The following is a 21,166-nucleotide window of genomic DNA, read 5'->3' on the forward strand; positions in this document are numbered from 1 at the left end:
AGGATCATAAGCAGAAAAAGATTCTGGAAGCTGACCAAAACTTGGAGGAGGTGACCACTGGAGAAGTTCATAGGGCTGATGACAAAGTTACTGTTGGTGACACTCCAAATCAGGAACATGACAACTCTGGTAAGATTGATCTCTCCTTGAACCCACCTTCTGAGGGTATGAAAGGTTTTATGGACACTATGGAATGGTTAATCACCAGTTACAAGAAAGCTGTGGATGACAACAAGAAGCTCAGCCACAAAATCTAGATTCTGGAAACTATCAACACTGGGGAAGGGAAGAATACGACAGATTATATGGAGGATTTGACAAATACTGTTGCTAAAGACGAAAATATAAGAGACTCCTTTAACCCCGGATTCGAGCAAATCGAAAAAGACCTACTGGAGAGGAAAGCAAATGCTAATGCTATGGATCAAACTATTTTGGGAACTGTCAGTAAAGTCACCAAAATTAAGGAATGTCTCAAAAGTATTACAGAGCAAAGCTTAAGCATCCTGAAGGTCTCTGTTGGCAATACTAATACTCTCATCAACAAATTGGATGAGGAGAAGGCTACCTTGGATATTGACCCTGACACTAAAGGTACAAGAGATGTTCAAGGACCTAGAACAAGAACTAGAGGTAAAAAGAAGGAGAAGAAGCCTAATAAGGACTTGGATGAAACTCAAAGCTGTTGTGGCCTCCTATGACCAGTTGGTGATTAAGGTGGAGGACCTTCTGAAGACTCTTTAATTGTGCAGTGTTTTCTTGGTTTCTGTTGTTTTGCTGTTTCTATCTTTTGCTGTCTTTTTTGTTTACTGGCTTTTTTGCCAGTCGTTTTATAAGTGGTTTTTATGTTTTGGATACTCTATGATGACTTTTCTTAATCTCCTATGTTAAAGGTTTTGAGTCCTAAAAACCTGTTTTTCTAATTAATCAGAACATCTAATATGCTACACACACCACATAAAAGTGTAAGCATAAAATATCATAATAATAACCAAATTATATTTATATTAATTTTTTTTTACACTAGTTTATTTGACAACATTTATAATCATATTAGCATCCCCATGCTTAAGTTTCTTGATAAGATTAATGAAATATTATTCATATAAATTATATTTAGTATTTTATTAAAGTTTAATGTTAAATTTATTATAATTATAGTTACTTTATCCAGAAAGATCGGTGCTAGGCCCTTCAGATTGGTCTGTTGTGGCAGCTAAAGTTGAAGATAGTTGGATTAATGTTAAGGGAAAGCATTCAAAGACGTCCAAGCCCTCTTTTGATATGACTCTTCGTTCCCACAAGGCCAAATGAGGGCCTTTGTAGTTGGTTGTTTGGGCTGGTTTTACTGGCCCTACTGTCTTTTGGGGCATTCCCTATCTTTGTTTTCGGTTGATCTATCTAGCCGGTCTTTCAAGCTTTATCTTTCTTTTATTCTGATGTAAAGGGTTTTGGGGCCCCTTCAAAACCTGTTTTCATTTAATCAAAAACTATCATGTGATGTAAATAAATCATAAAACAAAGTTTATACCTTTACATCCATGATAGGTTTGTCTTCATTGTTTTCCTATCTTCCATGATCTTGTATTTGGTAATGGGTGCTCTCAGATTTCTGTTGCACCTACACAAGAGATCAAGGAAGAACGAATGTGGTTGTGATGTGTATGTTTGTGATGAAGCATGCTAGAACGATTTTGATAGAATATAGGTGCTCTAATGATTACTTAATTATGGATGACAAAATGGAAGGAGAAAACCTCTTTTATAGAGTTCACAAAAAGAATCAAGGGTTTAGATTAAAAGGTTAAAAGATGAATGGTCGCGATCATACAAAAGAGAGAGAGAGACTCAATAAGATTGAAGGGTAGGTAAATATGAAGGGAAGAGATTAAGAGGTGGAAATGTAACATATAAGAATGAATAATATTAAGAGGTTAAATTGAAATGGAGGGATAAGATTGATAAGTAGGTAAATTAGGGAGATGTGTTGTCATGTGGATAAAAGTATCTATTTAATTATTAGAGGAAAGACTAGATTAATTAATTAAATAAAACATTTAATTAATTTAGAAAAGAGAGATGAGATTAAATAAATAGTATATATTTATTTAAATTAGAAAGAAGAGGCTTAGTGAAATAAATAAATAAATAAAATATTTGTTTAGTTAATAGAAGACATTAGGATAAAATCATTTTATAAATAATTTATATTTATTTAATCAAAGGACAATTTTAGGTGCCTACACAACCCTATATTATTTTATCTTCCAAAGCTATATTTAAAGGAGACCCTCTCTTGAGTCCAACTCCCTTGGCCTCATTTGACTTAAAAATTATTTCCAATGAAATAAGAGAGAAATGGTCTTCTGATGTTCATTTCCAAAAGACATATCACATTTTTATTGAGAGTGTTAGTGATGAGTTTACACCATCTTTATATTATTAATAGGTTTTTAAATATAATTTAGAAAAATGTACTAAATACTAAAAAAAATATTTTTATAACCTAATAATGCTAAAATATGGGGCATGTACTATTATGCTTTCACCCATGTGCATAATGGTAAACAAAAGATGAGAGTTTTTTTATTATATTGTTTAGCCAACTCATAAAATATTAAAGAACAAATTTAATTTATTGACCCAAACAATTTTGTGTACTAAAGATTATTACTACACATAAGGGGCCAAGCCCAAAATTATGTTTCTATCAAAATAACGAAGGAACAACTATCACTAGTGTCAATTTAAGTTCATTTAATAGTATCCCACTAATTCACACATAATATTTTTCATATGGTCTCACTAAGACATCTTGTGAGATGGAATCATTTGGGGATGAATAATATAATAGTATGGCTTGCATTGAGGACTTATCTTTGATATCACCTGATGCTACATCTTAATCTAGAATTGAATCATCCACAAGTTCCAATGATTCTATGCATCAGGTCATTGTTTTCATCTTTCTAAATCCATCAGATTGGGATTCTTATCTACCAAACATTTCATTTCTATTTGTAGAATCCCACCTTGCCGATTTGGAAGACACAATTGAGGGCATTGGTCTTGTATTTAATGAAAATCATATCAACATTGTTGTCACTTCATGTCTACCTTTGGATCTTGCTCTTGCCTTGCCTACTTCTTCTACAGTGACATATTTTTTAGATCTTCATGATTTTAACTCTACTTAGTCATCATCATCCATAGTAGTATCATATTCACATCAGTCCAGTTATCACCATACATCCATGCCCTCTTTATTCCCAAATATTCTATCCAGTGACTGATCCATCATATCGACATTTCTCACCTCATAACATCATTAGTTTGGAGATATTTGGCAATCCATCATGAGCATAAGATCATATATGTGTGCAAAATCTAGAGGCATATTACTTCCTACATATTCCTATCTAGAATGGGAGTTCACCTTGAACACATTTGTAGTGTTGTTTCTTCCCAAGGGGAGAAATTTTGTTCAATGATTGTGGATCATATTCAACATTTAGTGTCCAACATGTACCAACACTACACGCATCCTTTTGAGGGGAGGCTGCATGGTTTCTCTTCTCATATCAGTTTTGGGAGGAAGCAAATCCTAACATGGAGTTCATTCCTTCTCTTTTTTTTTGGGGGGGGGAGGGGGGAGAGGGGAGGGGAGTGGTCACATGCCCTCTCTTTTCTCTCCTATCGGGGAAGTATTACTTGGGATGTCATTATGTGTCCTTCTTTCTATCACTTATCTGTTTCATTTGTGTATTCACTTTGCATCATTTCTCTCTTTTGGAGATGAGTTTTCTTCCCATTGGTTTTTCTTATTTTCTCCACTTTTTGATAAGTTTGTATATAAGAGTACCTAACATGACCTAGTATCTAGGATTCATCATCTTGTATACATTACTCCCCAAGTTTCACTTAACAAGTGTTAGTGTAAATAGTGTCTTTACATAACTAGTTAGGAAAGCACCTTTCTATGATTGACCTATTCATACTTAGCTTAAGTTTACTTAATATTTTTTAATAATTTTGTCTCACTTCATTGCATTGAGACACCTATTGCATGCATAAATGCCACTTGCTCACACACTCAAGTGAAGTGAGCTCATACATGTTGCACCTTTAGAGGGGTAGCCAAAGTTTCACTCCCACTTTCTCACCTCCTCATTCTTGTTTATATATGCAAGGTTGATCATTGTATTATGAAATATTCATTTTTATATGATAGACATACTACTATTCTCATTATTTCACTTGTGAAAGATTATAACTTTTCTCTTTTAGATCCTAGCTAATTCAAAAAATAAGAAAGGAAAGTGATAAAGGACAACACGATGCCACCAAAGAGAAGGATGGCAAAGATAGTATTTGCAACACCAACAAGAAGGATATATGAGGTTGTAGATTCCCTAAAGGGATTGCAAGAAAGGATGGATGAAATGGAAGGTGGAAGGAGATGGGGAAAAGAACACGAACATATTGACATTGAAGATGAAGGAGTAGATATGGTAGGACATGGAGGTTAAAATGTAGATGAAGACATAGATGTAAGAGAAATGAGGCTAACAAGGGCTATGCCCAACATTAGAAAGGGAACAGAGATGGATTACCAAGATTTTTTGGAAATTTATAATTATACGAGTTGTTAGATTTGATAACAGAAATAGAGGAATAATTTGAATATGATAAAGTTGAGGACCCCAAAAGAGTGAGGTTGCCCAAACAATATTGAAATTAGTAGAAGGAAGTGAATCTAAGAGAAAAAGAAATGGTAGGCATAAGATCATTCGATGGGATCAATTGGTGAGAAAGATGAAGGATAAGTTTCTACATGGTGACCATCAACTTGGACTTTGTAAGAAATTGCAAAATTAAAGGCAAAGTGAGTTAAGTTTTAAATATAATAAAAATGACTTTTAGAAAATTTTAATAAGATCAATACATAATGAACTAGACCATGAAAAGGTGGCTAGATATGTTAATAGACTGAGGCTGAATATTAAAGATTCTAATTGAGAAAGACGAGGCCATAAATTGTGGAAGAAGAATATCCATATTCCCTAAAGGCGAAGGAGACATTGGCAAGAAGGAAAGGAGCAACTAAACAAAGAGATGAATTTAGCAAAGGTGGAGGAAAACAACAAAAAAAATATAACAATGATAAAGAGGTCAACACTTAAAAAATTCAGAAGAGAAAGATGAAACAAGAGAAAAACCATATCCTATGAGATGTAGAGGTGGATATGAAAGAGGCAAAGGTAAAGGATTCCAAGGTACATGTTTCATATGTGGATAGTTAGGCCATAACTTTCATGAATGGATGTAGTATAAGCCGAAAGGATCAAGGACAAAAGAAGCTATAAGTACAAACATAGCTAAAGGAGATGCAAAATCGATAGAGTCTATTGGTTAACAAGATGAACTTGAGAGATGAGAAGAATTCATGATGAAAATGATCTTGTTGAAGCCACCAAAAAGAAAAGATGAACCCGTCCAAAGAAAATATTTGTTTAGAATGATATGTAAAGCTAGAGGAAAATTATGAAAAGGTCATAATAGATAGTGGGATAATTGAAAATTTGGTCTTAGTTGAGATGGTAGATAAGTTGGGGTTAAAAAGTACAAGTCATCCTAACCCTTACAAGGCGTCATGGTTACAAATAGGTACACATTCTTAGTTGGTCAAACATGCCTAGTAAGTTTTTGAATAAGCACTTATGAAGAAGAGGTGTGTTGTTATACCATGCTTAGGGAGGTATGCCATTCTCTTTTAGAAATACCAGGGAAGTTTGACATAAAGGAAATTCATAATGGGAGAGAAAACACTTACATATTGAAGAAAAATGGAAGAAAAAATACTTTTATACCATTGGTAACTAAGGAAGAAGAGGTGGAAATTGGTCTAAGGACACTGCCAGTGACAAGAAACAAAATTTTAAGGATATTACTTGGATGAAAATATATGTTTTATAGTAGTTCCCAAGGTGCCACAAGTAGATACAACCATTAGAAACAATGTCATGCCTTTAGAAGTAATGCAAATGCTAAAAGATTTCAATGAAATTATGTCCAAAGAGTTGCTTGAAGGACTACCACCTATGAAGAGCATTAGTCATACATATCAATTTCTTTATAGGGGAAATTTTACCTAGAAAATATGTTTATATATTGAAAACTATAGAAAAAGAAGAGGTGAAATAACAAGTCCAGGATTTATTGGAAAGAGGATTGATTAGAGAAAGCCTTAGCCCATGTATAGTACCAACTATTTCAGCACCAAAAAAGGATAGTGAATGGTGGATGTGCATAAACTCGAGAGAAACCAATAAGATAACTAGCATGTATCAATTTCCTTTACCTATAATGGATGGTCTTATGGACTACATGGGAAAGGCTAAATATTTTACTAAATTTGATTTGAAAAGTGGGTATCACAAAATTAGGGTGAGAAAGGGTGAAAATGATTTTTTTTGTCAGTTAACTCCATTTCTACAATTTCTTCCTTTGATATGTTGAATCCCTACACACTCTTTTAGTGCTATTTCCTTTCACTATATAATGTAATGTGTCACTCTACAACCTCAATTGTTTACCAATATAAAAGTCTTTCCTCTACTACATTGAGAAGTTCATTTAGGAATGCATAACCATTCTACAAGTCTTTCTAAAATATGGCCTAGAACTCCCATTTGTCACTTTCCATGTGATTTGTTTAGTTATTACATCCTTACATGAAAGTATGAAATTCCACATTGTTGACCCTTTGGGTAGATTGGTCATAGTTAGAATTCTTTTAAATCCCCTACATCAAGGTAATTATGTTGCAATATTTTTGCCCATTTAAGGTGTGATTTTGTATACAACACTATATTATTTTATCTTCCAAAGCTATATTCAAAGAAGACCATCTCTTGAGTCTAACTCCCTTGGATTCATTTGACCTACAATTTTTTTTTCATGCAATAAGAAAAAAATTGTCTTCTAGTGTTCATTTCCAAAAGAAATCTCACATTTTTATTAAGCGTGTTAATGATGAGTTTACATCATCTTTAAATTATTAATAGGTTGTATAATATAATTGACAAAAATGTACTAAATATTGAAAAATATTATTATTTTTATAACCTAATAATGCTAAAATGTGGGGCATGTACTATTATGCTTTCCTCCATGCGCATAATTGTAAACAAAAGATGAGAGTGTGTTTTTATTATATTGTTTAGCCAACTAATAAATTATTAAAGAACAAATTTAATTTATTGACCCAAACACTTTTGTGTACAAAAGATCATCACTAAAACATAAGGGTTCAATCCCAACGTTATGTTTCTAGTAAACTAAGGAACAACTATCAACTAGTATAAACTTAAATTTATTTAATAGTAGCCCACTACTCACACATAATTTTTTTATATTTAATTTCATCCAATAAAAAATAAATTGTAACAATACACTTGAAAGTAATACTCATGCCATGCTCAAATGTTACGATTTCAACAATAGCATTACCATGAGAAGATCTAAATTGTGGTAATTAATAAAATTGTTAATATAATTTAATGACATTCACTAGAGGCCCAAATTTCTAAACACACAAGGTACAAATTCATTCCATAAAGCTTGGAGTACATGTACTTATGTCTATAATAATTAGGATACTCAATGACACAAAAAATTCTTCTCCATTTTTCATGTCAAGTTAAGGACACTATGTTTGATTCACATGATGCTACATTAGCATGACAAATAAATTTGGTGAAGGTTATCTTACGTGTTTATTTAAAAATTATAATTTTGTTGCCTTTACTTATAATTTATTTTAATGGTTATTCCAACCCAAAGCAATGTACCAAGATCATATTGGAACTAGCTTGCTTTCAAATTTGTATATGCAAATCATTACAAATAATCTTGCGAATATAATTTATAAAAATCCAGACATTATTTCCTTCTATTCATCATTAACATTATCATTTATTATTATAACTAAAATAATTAAATTAACGAATTATTTTTAATATTTGACACATATATCTTACCCATACTATAAACACACCAATTAACAAAATCGAATAAACTTAAAATACATTTAAATAATTACCAACTCAAAACTTAACCAAATCAACTGATTTCTTTACCTATTATAACAAAAATAATACTATAAAACTCTTAATCATCCTCACTACTAAATGGATGCGGCTAATCTCCACATGATCTACTGGATGCGACTAATCTCTAAAATCCGTAAAACATAACGGATTTCTGTGAAATTTTCAGTAGCTAAATCTTCATGATCTGCATCCCCATTGCTAAAAAACCACCAAAAATTTGACGAGATTTTCAGATTTAAAAGTTTTTCTAGAGTACCATTTTATGTGAAGATTAACCACTGACCTACTAAATTCTAAACTTTTATTATTATTTTTATTACTTCTTGTTCAAAAATGAAACTCTTATTTATCCTTGGAAAGTCCTCATATCTATCTACCTAGTATTTTACCATGTTTGAGCGGTGTGCAAAAGTGGATAACACGTGAAAGATGACATCTAGGAGTCAAAAAGCTTCTAGAACATTAAAAAATCTTATAGAATTCTTTAACACGTCCAGTTGCACGTGCGGGTAAAACATGTGACGATTGTCTGTCTCCCACATTCTCACACGCCGCCTTAACAGTCAACACTCCATTCCCCTGGCCCCACCACGCATTAGCTAAATAAATTGCTCAAGTCCAATGCTACAACATTCTTTTAATTTAAGACCTTAATTCATAATTTTTTATTCTTATTATTATTATTTTCTTTTGGATGATCATACTCTTTGACATATTGTTGAGAATTTTGTTGACATAGGAGGCAGGTTTATTTCTTAGTCACCCAATTAATTAATAGGGTTCTTTTGATTTTTTTGATTTTCTATTTCTAGTTGTTCTAAGAGGTTCTTTTGATTTTTTAGTTGTCAAAATTTTATTCGTATTCATTCATCATTTTTTTATATGTATTAGACGTTCTAACATGTTCTTTTGATTTTCTAGTTGTCAAATTTTCGATATATTCATTCATCATCTTTGTTTTACATGTATTTTTATTTCCTAATTAATCGAATGCTAGTTAATTGAATGTTATTATATATATATTTTTTAAAAAAAATTATTTGAAAAAAATATTGGTTTGGAATAGATAAAAATAAATAATTAACTTTAGATTGAGTTTTAAGATATTTTTGAGATGGTTTATATCAAATCTATAATCGTTTTAGCTATTTTATACAAGAGTATGGAACATAGGCTAAAATCTCTTTTGTGAGAATCAAGGATTGGGGGTATCTGTTAAACCAAAGTCATCCAACACATGATCTCATCCTCATCCCTTATCATGTAGGGGCCTTGCACTCAATACTTAAGATTTGATCCTTAGTGAGCTCACTCAAAACCATCCAACTTCACTAATAGACTAAAGGCCCACACACCACATTTTAAGATTTTGATTCTTATTATAGTTTGAAATCTATACTACCTGTAAACACATACACATTATATGTCTAGAAGCGAATTTATTGGAAAATATAATTCTTATCAAAGGATTTAAATTTAATTTGCATTACATTTATTGAATACGCGAGATTCAATAGAACATAAGGATTTGAGAAAATTAAGAAATGTTGTTGCCAACCAAAAAACATTCATTTAATAGACTTACATTCATTTAATAGGTTTTATCTTGATGATGAACCATTTAGTGCGATTTGAAATGATGATAATAAAAAGTATACATAATTTAATCTAGAAACTCTCAAATTCACAATATCAACAAGATGAAAAATACATTTGATGTCTCTTATATTAAACCATCATAAACTTACTTAAACACAATAACAACCTAACTTAAGTTATGAGTTGTCACTATTCTTTTGACTTTCTTTCTATTATAACCTTCCTTTACATTGATTCCCTCTTTTGTTCTTTTCCTATCTTTATATATTGCTTAAATAACACATGTATCTTATTTTTTCTAATAACACTTTGAATTTAACTTTATACTTGATTTTATTTCTCATAGCTCAAATTAACTTCCTTCATTTTTCTCTTTCTAAACATTTTAAACCGATCAATTTTTTTCTTATTTTTACTCTTAAACTATATAAATTTATACTTTATTTTTTTCCACTCTCAAATAATTTACTTTATTTATTTTAGTTTCCAATGATCTCTTTCCAAAGGTTTTACAACACATGCTTAGTCTTAATAATTACACTCTATTTTCTACAAATACTATTTGCATCATAATTCTCATTAATACTATTTCAAATTTAACATTTAAATATTTTTATTATTTTATTTTCTTTCTCTAGTAAAAATTGTTGTACTTTCTTACTTTAATTTTATTGATTTAATGCTTTCTTTTAATTTGACAATTTCATCTTTTTATCAATGGTAATATTGAATTGTTATTAATCCTTCTATTTGTTCATTTACATAAACATGAGCCTTAGGTTGACGGTATCCATTCCACCAAGTTCGCCTGGGACATGATCTCGATCTCATTTCTTATTTTAAGATTTTGGTTCTATATTAAGTTTGAAATCTATATTGCTTGTAAACAAATGACTATTATACTTTTAGAATGAAATTTGTGTTAACATATATAATTCTTGTTAAATTGGTGATGATTCATTTACAACTTATGTCTAAGTCTTTATAGTGATTATTAAAAACTTAAATTCAATTGGTATTACATTTATTGAAGATGCAAAAATAAAGGAGACATAAAGATGTGAGAAAATTAAGAAATGTTATTGAAATCAGCACACTCACATAATAAAATCCATCTTGATGATAAATCATGTAGTGTGATCCAAAATGTTGATGATAAGAAACATACATAATTTAATCCGGAAACACTTAAATTAACAAATATTAACATAAGATTTATGTCTCTTGTAAACTAACCCATCATAAACTTACTTAAATATAATACAACACAACTTAATTCATAACTTCTCACTTTTCTTCTCACTTTCTTTCTCTTATAACTAATTCCTACTTTTTTTCATTTCCTCTCTTTAACCATTACTTTAATGATATATGTATATTAATAATTGAATTTAACTTTGTATCTCATATATCAAAATAACTTAATTTATTCTTCTTTTTCCAAAATTTTAAACTACCTAACTTTATCTTATACACTTTTACACTATATTTTAACCTTATGCTTAATTTTATTCCCCCGTCTTAGATTAATTTTAACTATTTCACTTTCCAATTTATCTCTTTCGAGAAAGTTTAAGACACCTAGTTTCTCTTATTTCATATGTTTATTCTTAATAATTTGATCTACTTCTATACATTCTATTTTCTATCAATACTTTTTCATCATAATTCTCACTAGTACTATCTCACATTTAACATTTTTACTTTTATTGGTTTATTCTAAATTTTTCTTATTAATTTAAAAAAAAAAAAAAATTATTAAAAGTGTTATTAATTAATTAATTATTACAAGATTACAGTTCAATTGATTAAGTATGATTGATAAAGGACTTGTTAATTCTAGATGATAAGAATAAGTGCATTATATCTTTAGATAAAAGGATACAACACATTATGCAAGTTTTTGTTTAGTTGGTTCTAGGTGGGAAGGAAAAAGGGTGGCAATCAATCAATTTCGAATCTAAATTTTTGAATTTGGAAAGACGAGTCTACAACCACAAGAATGTTCTCTCAATCACAAACTAGACTTCGAACATAAAAGATGCCAAATCAAAATGGATAACTTGTGAAAGTATTTGCATGCATAGATGTAATAAATAAGCAAATAAGGTAAATATAAGAAAATGTATAAATATATGTATATAGGTAAGTGATAAACATGTTAGAAAATGTGTCATAAATAAATAAAAATGACATGAAATAAGAGATTTAATTTTACACAAAATTACACCACTTATCAATATATCTATATAAAAATGATACTAATAAGTCAACTTCAATGATACACTTTCCTCATTTCAAATACACTCAAAACTAGGGGAAGCATACCACTTGTCGTTATAGCTAACTTCGCACACCCATAGATCCTAAATGGTACATCAGATTTCGACATCTTTTTTGTTGTTTCCATATGCAACGTAACTACTTATAGTTATTGTTTAGGCTTCTAGGTAGTAAGGACACATGCTGTGGGATCCGTTATGCACATAAGGGTCAAAAAGTGGTCATTTCAAAGTGTTGCTTGATACCTACTTAAAGATGCCCCAATAACCGTGCACTACAACCACCTAAAAAATGAGCAATACTTATGCACAAATTTCCTATTAGTTGTGCGCTATGGGTACCAATAATGTTGCACAACTCCATCTAAAATCCAAATTTTTTATGAAAATAAAATAGATGTTATTGATACATGTGAAATTTATTGAAAAATTAAATGAAGAAATAATGAACGATAGTTAAAACATGAGGTAGCTGGTTCGGAAGAGTTGTTTAAACAGTTTTGAAAAACATTCTTTCTCTTCATTGAAAAATCCAAATATTAAGGGTTGAAAAATCCAAATATTAAACCCTTATCTGATCTTTATAGAGATATTTGAAACCAAAACGGAATGTTTTTTTTCTCCTATCCCTGGTAGGCAGTTGGGTGAAGCACGGCTTGATTGAAAATGACATGAAACCCATCACAATCCAATTTTCAAAGAAGAACAATCGTGTTTAAGAATAATACTTACATTGCCCATGTTCACAGACTCACAAAATACACAAACATCTCTGTACCGTGTTTGAATTGTACAGAGTTTGAATGAGGGAGAAGAAAAATGAGTAGAGAAGAGAAGATACGCATCCTAAAGTCTCTGTATGACGTCCTTATGGGATACTCAAGTAGAAAGGCTTAAACAGAGAGTACGTAAAGAATAAAACCACCATAACGTACTAGCTGTTTAAGCTTACAAGGGAACAATTGAATCACCAAAATGTATCAGCAGTCATGTCATCAATCCTCCATAGGTTGTTGATGACATAAGGCCAATCAATTTCCACATCAAATTTTGCAGTGTCTGTAGTCAAGGCAGAGAGCTCAGACTCTGAAGAATTAATGGCTGCCAAGCCTGTATTACTATTGGGCAGTGCTTCTGTTGCAGAGTCTCTGAGCTCCTCTGTTATATTTGCATCATGGGTTGTGCCCACCATGGGAGATTTCCATGATTCCTCCTCTTGATCTGCATAATTTCTACTGATTTCATTACTATGGAAGGTTCCTCCTCTGTGTTCTTGAGTTTCCATTGTATTGACTGCAGTGGAAGGCAGGGCAGACTGGTTAGAGTAGTTACTGCCCATGACTCTGTAGTGGCCATAGGCTTTCTTCATGCGGGTTCTCCAGTAGTTCTTTATTTCATTGTCTGTTCTTCCAGGAAGATGCTTTGCAATTTTGGACCATCTGGATACAAACAAACAGTTAATATGAAAAAACAGAATTCATACTCTGTATCTACAATTTTTTCAACTTAAGATTGAATGGCTCTTTCACTATTCTCTATGCATTCTCTATGCATTTCATTCTGATAATGGATCATGCAATATGATCTGAAACATCGTCCATGAAAAATTTATAGGCAGCTTAATCCAAAAAACTACTAATGATCTTCATAAACTATAAAAACTATATAAACTATATGAACTTAACATAAACTGTGCTAGAAAATTACCTGTTGCCCCACTTTCCATGGAGTTCCAAGATCAAAAGCTGTTCCTCTACTGTTATGTTGCCCCTCTTAACACCAGGGCTCAGATAATTGAGCCACCTCAATCTGCAGCTTTTTCCAGTTCTTCTCAGTCCTGAACAGAGTGAATGAAACAGAGTTGAGTAGGATGTCCATGTTAAAGTAGACAGCACCAAATCAAAGTATGGAATAATGATTAAAAACATAAAGTATCTACAGTTCATAATAGTTTATCACAAATTTTTGGATTTGACTGTATGAATCTTTTATCAATTATGTTTTTGCTTAAACTTCATGATTCATCATCAGTATGAAATATTCAGAAAAGAGACAAGGTAAAATAATGAATTAATGTTCACAGATGATCAAAATTGATTTTGAGATTGTAAAAATGTAACAAAATGTAAGCATGATTTGAGTAAATTTAAGAAAAACTAAAATGGGTGTACAAATCAGAAAGGAAATGGAATCAAATCATATCTTCCAATGTTTCATAATATCGATTTCAGATCTTTGATCAAACATCTCTCAAAAGAAAAGAATCAAACATCTCTTATACCTGCATATTTCGCTATTGTGTTCCAGCGGCCTTCGCCCTGAACAGACACACAGCGAATGAGGCTCATGTCCTCCTCTGCAGTCCATGGACCTCTTCTCAAGCTTTCTTCCTGTTCTTCAAGTCTGCAACTATCCATTTTAGCCATCATGGAGAAAATTTCAGAATACAGTCTTATTGGGCAAATTTACTTGTGCAACTGCCCTTTCCTCTGTTTCTGGTTGAGTATGAGCCAGGATGTGAGATTCATTTGAAAAGCCAATTTATAGAGAGAGATGCGAAAAAGTTGACAACATGTGAACGAATGAACCGCGGAGAAGACCATTTACAATTCTCTTATTTATTTAATAAAATAGAACGTGCTCTTTCATGCGTTTAATATTGATATTAAAATCCGTGCGCGTTTATAGCAGACTCTGTCGCTTTCAAGTTAGGACATGCTCCCTGGATTGGAGAATGAAGTGTCAGTGCCACGTGTCGTTTAAACAAACTATGCAATAAAAATGTCTGTCGATGGAAGATGCTCCCTTTTTAATTTAGAGGAGTCTAAATGCTTGTGTTATATTTAATAGAGTTTAAATGAAGTTGCAAAATAGTAATTGTTTGGGGGTATAAATGGTAACTATTTTGGGGTATAAATGACTTCATTTCTTTGATGAAATGCTAAGGGTTAAAGGGTATTTATTTTTGGAGATATAATCTTATGTCATTTTTTATAATGTCATATCAATATTATTTTCAACATTTGATTTTTAATAGACGATGTTTTAGGAGTCAAATGATTCAAGCAACATGAGGCCTTTTAATATTGAAAATAATTTTAAAGACACATTTATTCTTCTTATAAATGTCCATGGAAATCAATTTTTTAAAATTTTTTCTATTTAAATTTGTACGCATTTGTTTTTTAAGTCTTCATCCACAAATTTGTGTGGAGATTGATTTTTATCTACAATATCCTTTAATTTGTCATTGTTTCTAGACCATTTTATTCCCACAATTTATCATTTAAATCAAATTAATGAAATAATGGTTCTTAGTTTTGTATTTGATGTCCGTTTGATATGATAGATGTCATAGGTAATATTACCAATCCTCACAACTTATTCTAAATTAAATTTAATGAAATAATGGTATGCAATTTTAGAATTGATGTTCATTTCGTCATGATAGATGTTGCTAGAGCTATATTATCAATCCCCACACTTTATCTTAAATTAAATTAATGAAATAATGGTACTAAGTACTTTATGTTCATTTGTCTATGATAGATATCGTTAATTGATTTGTTAGTGTTGAAAAATTAGGATTGGTGATAGACCACTATAAGATTGAGAAAATTGTTCTTTGAAACTGATCTTTGTTCTTGTAGATCTCAATTTTTCTTGTGGAATTTTAGAACTTAATTGCAAATTTGAACTATACTAGAATTGATGTCACGAATGTGCTCATTTTAATGTCTAGAATTCAAATTCGAAAATTGGTTGGTGCCAATATACATTGTTGAGAAGCTCAGTGGCTAAGATTTATTGTTTCTCCTTTGATTAAACTCTGTTATCAGTTCAACAGTTATTGTACAATGGCATAAAACACACCAAGTAATCATGCTATATATATGTTTAGTCACGTGTAACGATTAATGTCACGTGTGACACAAGACTTCAAATATTGTATAATATATAGCAAAGTCTTCTTAGTAGATCCTCTTTATGATAATAAGGAATAAAGATTTGTCTTTTATACAACATTTCTACACTTTAGTCAACTCATGGTAATTACTTTAAAGAAAAAGAATACAAAATCAATTTAAAAAATAAAATTTGAAATTTCAAAATCACATCAATGCCGACAAACTCAAACTAAATTAATTTCCCGGTTTTAGATTTGATGTTCATTTCGTCATGATAGTTATATTTATCAATCCCCATGCTTTATCTTAAATTAAATTAATGAAATAATGGTACTAAGTACTTCATGTTCATTTGTGTTAGATGTTGTCAATTGATTATTAGTGTAAAAAAATTAGGATCAATGGTAGACTACCACATGATTGGGAAAATTGTTCTTTGAAATTGATCTTTGTGCTTGTGGAATTTTAGACCTTGAATGCAAATTTGAGCTATACTAGAATTGATGTCACAAATTTTCTCATTTTAATGTGTAGAATTCATAATCGAAAATTGGTTGGTGACAATATACATCGTTAGAAGCTTGCTAGGTTAAAATTTATTGTTTCTCCTTTGATTAAACTCTATTATCGATTCAACATTTTTTTTTACAATGGTCGAAAACACACCAAGTAATCATGTGTAACTATTAATGTCATATGTGATGCAAGACTTCAAAGATTGTACAATATATAACAAAGCCTTCTCACTAGATTCTCTTTATGATAATAAGGAAAAAGCTTTGTCTTTTTATACAACATTTTTGCACTATAGTCAACTCATGACAATTACTTTAATGAAGAAGAATATAAAAGCAATTTTAAAAACTAAATCTTAATGTTCAAAATCACATCAACACCCACAAACTCAAACTAGAATTGATGGAACTTTAGACCTGGGATGCAAATTTGAAATGTTCTAGAATTGATGTCACAAATTTGCTCATTTTAATATCTATAATTCAGATTCAAAAATTGGTTGGTGTCAATATACATCACTGAGGATCTCACTAGGCTATGATTTATTATTATTGCTTTGATTAAACTCTATTACCAGTTCAATAGTTTGTGTACAATGGTTGAAAATACACCAAGATATCATGTTATATGTGTAGTCACGTGTAACTATTAATGTCATATGTGACACAAGACTTTAAAGATGATACAATATATAATAGTGTCTTCTCACTAGATTCTCTTTATGATAATAAGGAATGCGAGTTTGTCTTTTTATACAACATTTTTGTGCGTTAATGTCTAGTTCATTCACATTTGAAAATCGGTTCGTGTCAATATACATCGTTGAGAAGCTTGCTAGGCCAAGGTTTATTGTTCTCCTTTGATTAAACTATGTTATTGATTTAACAGTTATTGTACAATGGTAGAAAACACAACAAGTAATCATACTATATATGTAATCATATAACTATTAATGTCAAGACTTCAAAGATGATACAATATATAACAAAGTCTTCTCACTAAATTTTCTTATAAAATAATAAGGAATAAAGGTTTGTCTTTTATACAACATTTTTGCACTATAGTCAACTCATATTAATTACTTTAATGAAGAAGAATATAAAACCAATTTAAAAAACGAAATTTGAATGTTCAAATTCACATCAACACCCACAAACTCAAACTAGAATTGATGAAACTTTAGACCTGGGATGCAAATTTGAAATGTTCTAGAATTGATGTCACAAATTTGCTCATTTTAATATCTATAATTCATATTAAAAAATTGGTTGGTGTCAATATACATCACTGAGGAGCTCACTAGGCTATGATTTTTTATTATTGCTTTGATTAAAGTCTATTACTAGTTCAATAGTTTGTGTACAATGGTCAAAAAATATACCAAGCTATCATGCTATATGTGTAGTCATGTGTAACTATTAATGTCATATGTGACGCAAGACTTTAAAGATGATACAATATAAAATAAAGTCTTCTCACTGGATTCTCTTTATGATAATAAGGAATACAAGTTTGTCTTTTTATACAACATTGTTGTGCGTTAGTGTCTAGTTCATTCACATTTGAAAATCGATTGGTGTCAATATACATCATTGAGAAGCTTGCTAGGCCAAGGTTTATTGTTCTCCTTTGATTAAAAACTATGTTATCGATTCAACAGTTATTGTACAATGGTAGAAAACACAAGAAGTAATCATACCATATATGTAGTCGTATAACTATTAATGTCAAGACTTCAAAGATGATACAATATATAAAAAAGTCTTCTAGCTAAATTCTCTTATAAAATAATAAGGAATAAAGGTTTGTCTTTTATACAACATTTCTGCGCTTTAGTCAACTCATGATAATACTCTAAAGAAAAAATAAAAAATAAAAGATGAAAGTTGAAGAAACATCAACACCCACAGACTCAAACTAAATTAATTTCCCTGCCCCTAAAATCAACCCAAAACAATAAACAATTGAATAAACAAATCAGACCCAAATCCTCAAAAAAAACATCCATAGACAAGCAAATAAAAAACCCAGAGTCAGTCTGAAAAGAACAAACAAGATATCCAGAGGTTGTATAAAACAACACACAGTAACCCATCATGTCTTATTATCTCAAGACACTGAATGTCAGAAAAAAACCAATTCAAAAATCTTTTCTCTTTCTTATAATAAGACTTCCAGTCCTTACTATGATTGCATCCATGGCCGTAGATTTCAATTTTCTTCTCATTCTGGGTCCTTAATGATTAGACTAGAATTGAATAAAACTTTGGATTATAGAACAGATCAGATCATCTAGAAGGAGTTAAAATAAGAGAAAAAATCTGATTCCGTCTTTGACTGAAGAACAAACAGGTGGTGATGTGATTGATTGAGAAGCACTGAACTGTCTAGAAGTCACTGTGCTTTTGCTTTTTCTGAAATTCAACCGAGACTAAGTGTGAAAAAAGGTATTTTCTTTTTATATTCTGGAAGACTGAAAACAGTGGAGTTGAGTGGCCGCCATTAGAGCAGAGCCACGGGTATTAGAAAATTGCAGTGGAGTTACAGACTTTGACTCACTAAAGTCAACCAAATTGTTTAAGAGATCTTATTCATTTGAGCTAAATGAGCACTAAGATTGTTTTTTTCTCATGTTTATTTTCTAATTTGAAGGCTACCCATATATTCCTTAGAATAGAAAATGGAGGTACAAAGGAAGAAAAAGAGGAATGGCCCCAATGGCCCCATGGTGGGTGTCAAAAGTAAGAGTCAAATTTTTATTTTAAGGGTTTTATTGGATGACTTTAAGTGTATCTTGGAGGATTAAAAGTGTTGAGTTTTTTATTGTTTTAAGGTAAAGTTTGACTAATAAAGGTAGGACAATTGTTTATTGTTTTTGGGAGGGGATGATGTGTAAAATTGTTATTGATTCTTTGGTTGTTGAATAGTGTGATAGTTAAGTAAAGGGATGAGCTTACTTTTCGGACCATGTTATTAAAAATAAGAGTTTTTAAATTCATTTCATGTTTTTGAGAGATGATTATGAGTATAGTAAAGTAAGTGGTGGTAGTACTTGAAAGTGTTATTGAATAGTTGTTGATATATAAGTATTTAATGAATAATAGTATTTGAAAGTGTTATCCAATAGTTGATCTCTCTTATTTAATGAATAATAGTATTTGAAAGTGTTATGCAATAGTTGATCTCTCTTATTTAATGAATAATAGTATTTGAAAGTGTTATGCAATAGTTGATATATATCTCTCTCTCTCTCTCTCTCTCTCACACACACACACACACACACACACACACACACACACACACACACACACACACACACACACACACACACACACACACACACACACACACACACACATTGTTGATATATAAGTATCTCATGAATAATAGTATTTGAAAGTGTTATTAAATAGTTGATCTCTCTCTCTCTCTCTCTCTCTCTCTCTCTCTCTCTCTCTCTCTCTCTCTCTCACACACACACACACACACACACACACACACACACACACACACACACACACACACACACGCGCGCGCGCGCGCGCACACACACACACACACGCACACGCGCACACACACACGCACGCACACACGCGCGTCGTTGTTGATATATAAGTCTCATAAATAATAGTATTGAAAGTGTTATTAAATAGTTGTTCTCTCTCTCTCTCTCTCTCTCTCTCACTCACACACACACACACACACACACACACACACACACACACACACACACACACACACACCATTGTTGATATATAAGTATCTCATGAATAATAGTATTTGAAAGTGTTATTAAATAGTAGTTCTCTCTCTCTCTCTCTCTCTCTCACACACACACACACACACACAGAGTTGTTGATATGTAAGTATTTCATGAAAAATAGTATTTGAAAGTGTTAATGAATAGTTGATCACACACACACTTATTGAGTAGTTGATATATATTGAATAGTGTGATATTTAAGTAAAGTGGTGATGTTGCTTTTGGACCCATGCTATTGAAAGTAAGTTTTGAAATTTATTTCATATTTTTAAGAGATGACTATAAGTATATTAAAATAACTAGTAATACTACTAAAAAATGTTATTAAACAATGAATAATACATATAATTTTTCATAAATACTATCCATTGAAAGTGTTATTTAATAAATGATATTACATATAAGTATTTCAATATATATATATATATATATATATATAAGGATTAGAAGTGTATTGAAGTGTTGAGTTTTTTATTGGTTTGACTAATTAAAGTAGGACAATTGTTTATTGTTTTTGGGAGGGAATGATGTGTAAAATTGTTATTGATTCTTTGATTGTTGAATAGTGTGATGGTTAAGTAAAGGGATGAGCTTACTTTTCGGACCATGTTATTGAAAGTAAGAGTTTTTAAATTCATTTCACGTTTTTTGAGAGATGACTATGAGTATAGTAAAGTAAGTGGTGGTAGTACTTGAAAGTGTTATTGAATAGTTGTTGATATTTAAGTATTTCATGATTAATAGTATTTGAAAGTGTTATGCAATAGTTGATTGTCATAACCCTCTTTTCCTAACTTGTTATTATTATTATTATTACTATTAGTACAGCTACTATTATTTTTATTACTATTGATTCTATGAGTAGTGTTAGATAGATAAGATAAATTGAATATGATTGGAATTTTAAATAAAAAGAATTAATAAGTGAAGACACATATGAGGTCATAAGATTTATTTATAAATTATTTATTCTAGCACATGTTG

General features: G+C 30.9%; 1 protein-coding gene across 1 annotated transcript; it reads right to left on the minus strand.

The window, feature by feature from the left end:
- Positions 1-12,620: 12,620 nt before the first annotated feature.
- Positions 12,621-14,552, minus strand: LOC131069687 (MYB-like transcription factor EOBI). The gene is made up of 3 exons (XM_058005203.2): positions 14,277-14,552; positions 13,703-13,832; positions 12,621-13,434 (listed from the first exon to the last, which is right to left on the minus strand). Exons 1-3 carry the CDS (start codon positions 14,422-14,424, stop codon positions 12,963-12,965), a joined length of 750 nt encoding a protein of 249 aa, XP_057861186.1. The 5' UTR covers positions 14,425-14,552; the 3' UTR covers positions 12,621-12,962.
- Between the last annotated feature and the right edge of the window lie 6,614 nt (positions 14,553-21,166).

This window comes from Cryptomeria japonica, chromosome 11 (genome assembly GCF_030272615.1).
Source record: "Cryptomeria japonica chromosome 11, Sugi_1.0, whole genome shotgun sequence".
In the NCBI taxonomy this organism is placed as follows: domain Eukaryota; kingdom Viridiplantae; phylum Streptophyta; class Pinopsida; order Cupressales; family Cupressaceae; genus Cryptomeria; species Cryptomeria japonica.

Coding starts and splice junctions, on each gene's coding strand:
- LOC131069687 (XM_058005203.2), bottom strand. CDS start 14,424: ATGATGGCTAAAATGGATAGTTGCAGACTTGAAGAACAGGAAGAAAGC. Junction 13,833..14,276: donor CACAATAGCGAAATATGCAG/GTATAAGAGATG, acceptor CACTCTGTTCAG/GACTGAGAAGAACTGGAAAA. Junction 13,435..13,702: donor CATGGAAAGTGGGGCAACAG/GTAATTTTCTAG, acceptor GTTTGTATCCAG/ATGGTCCAAAATTGCAAAGC.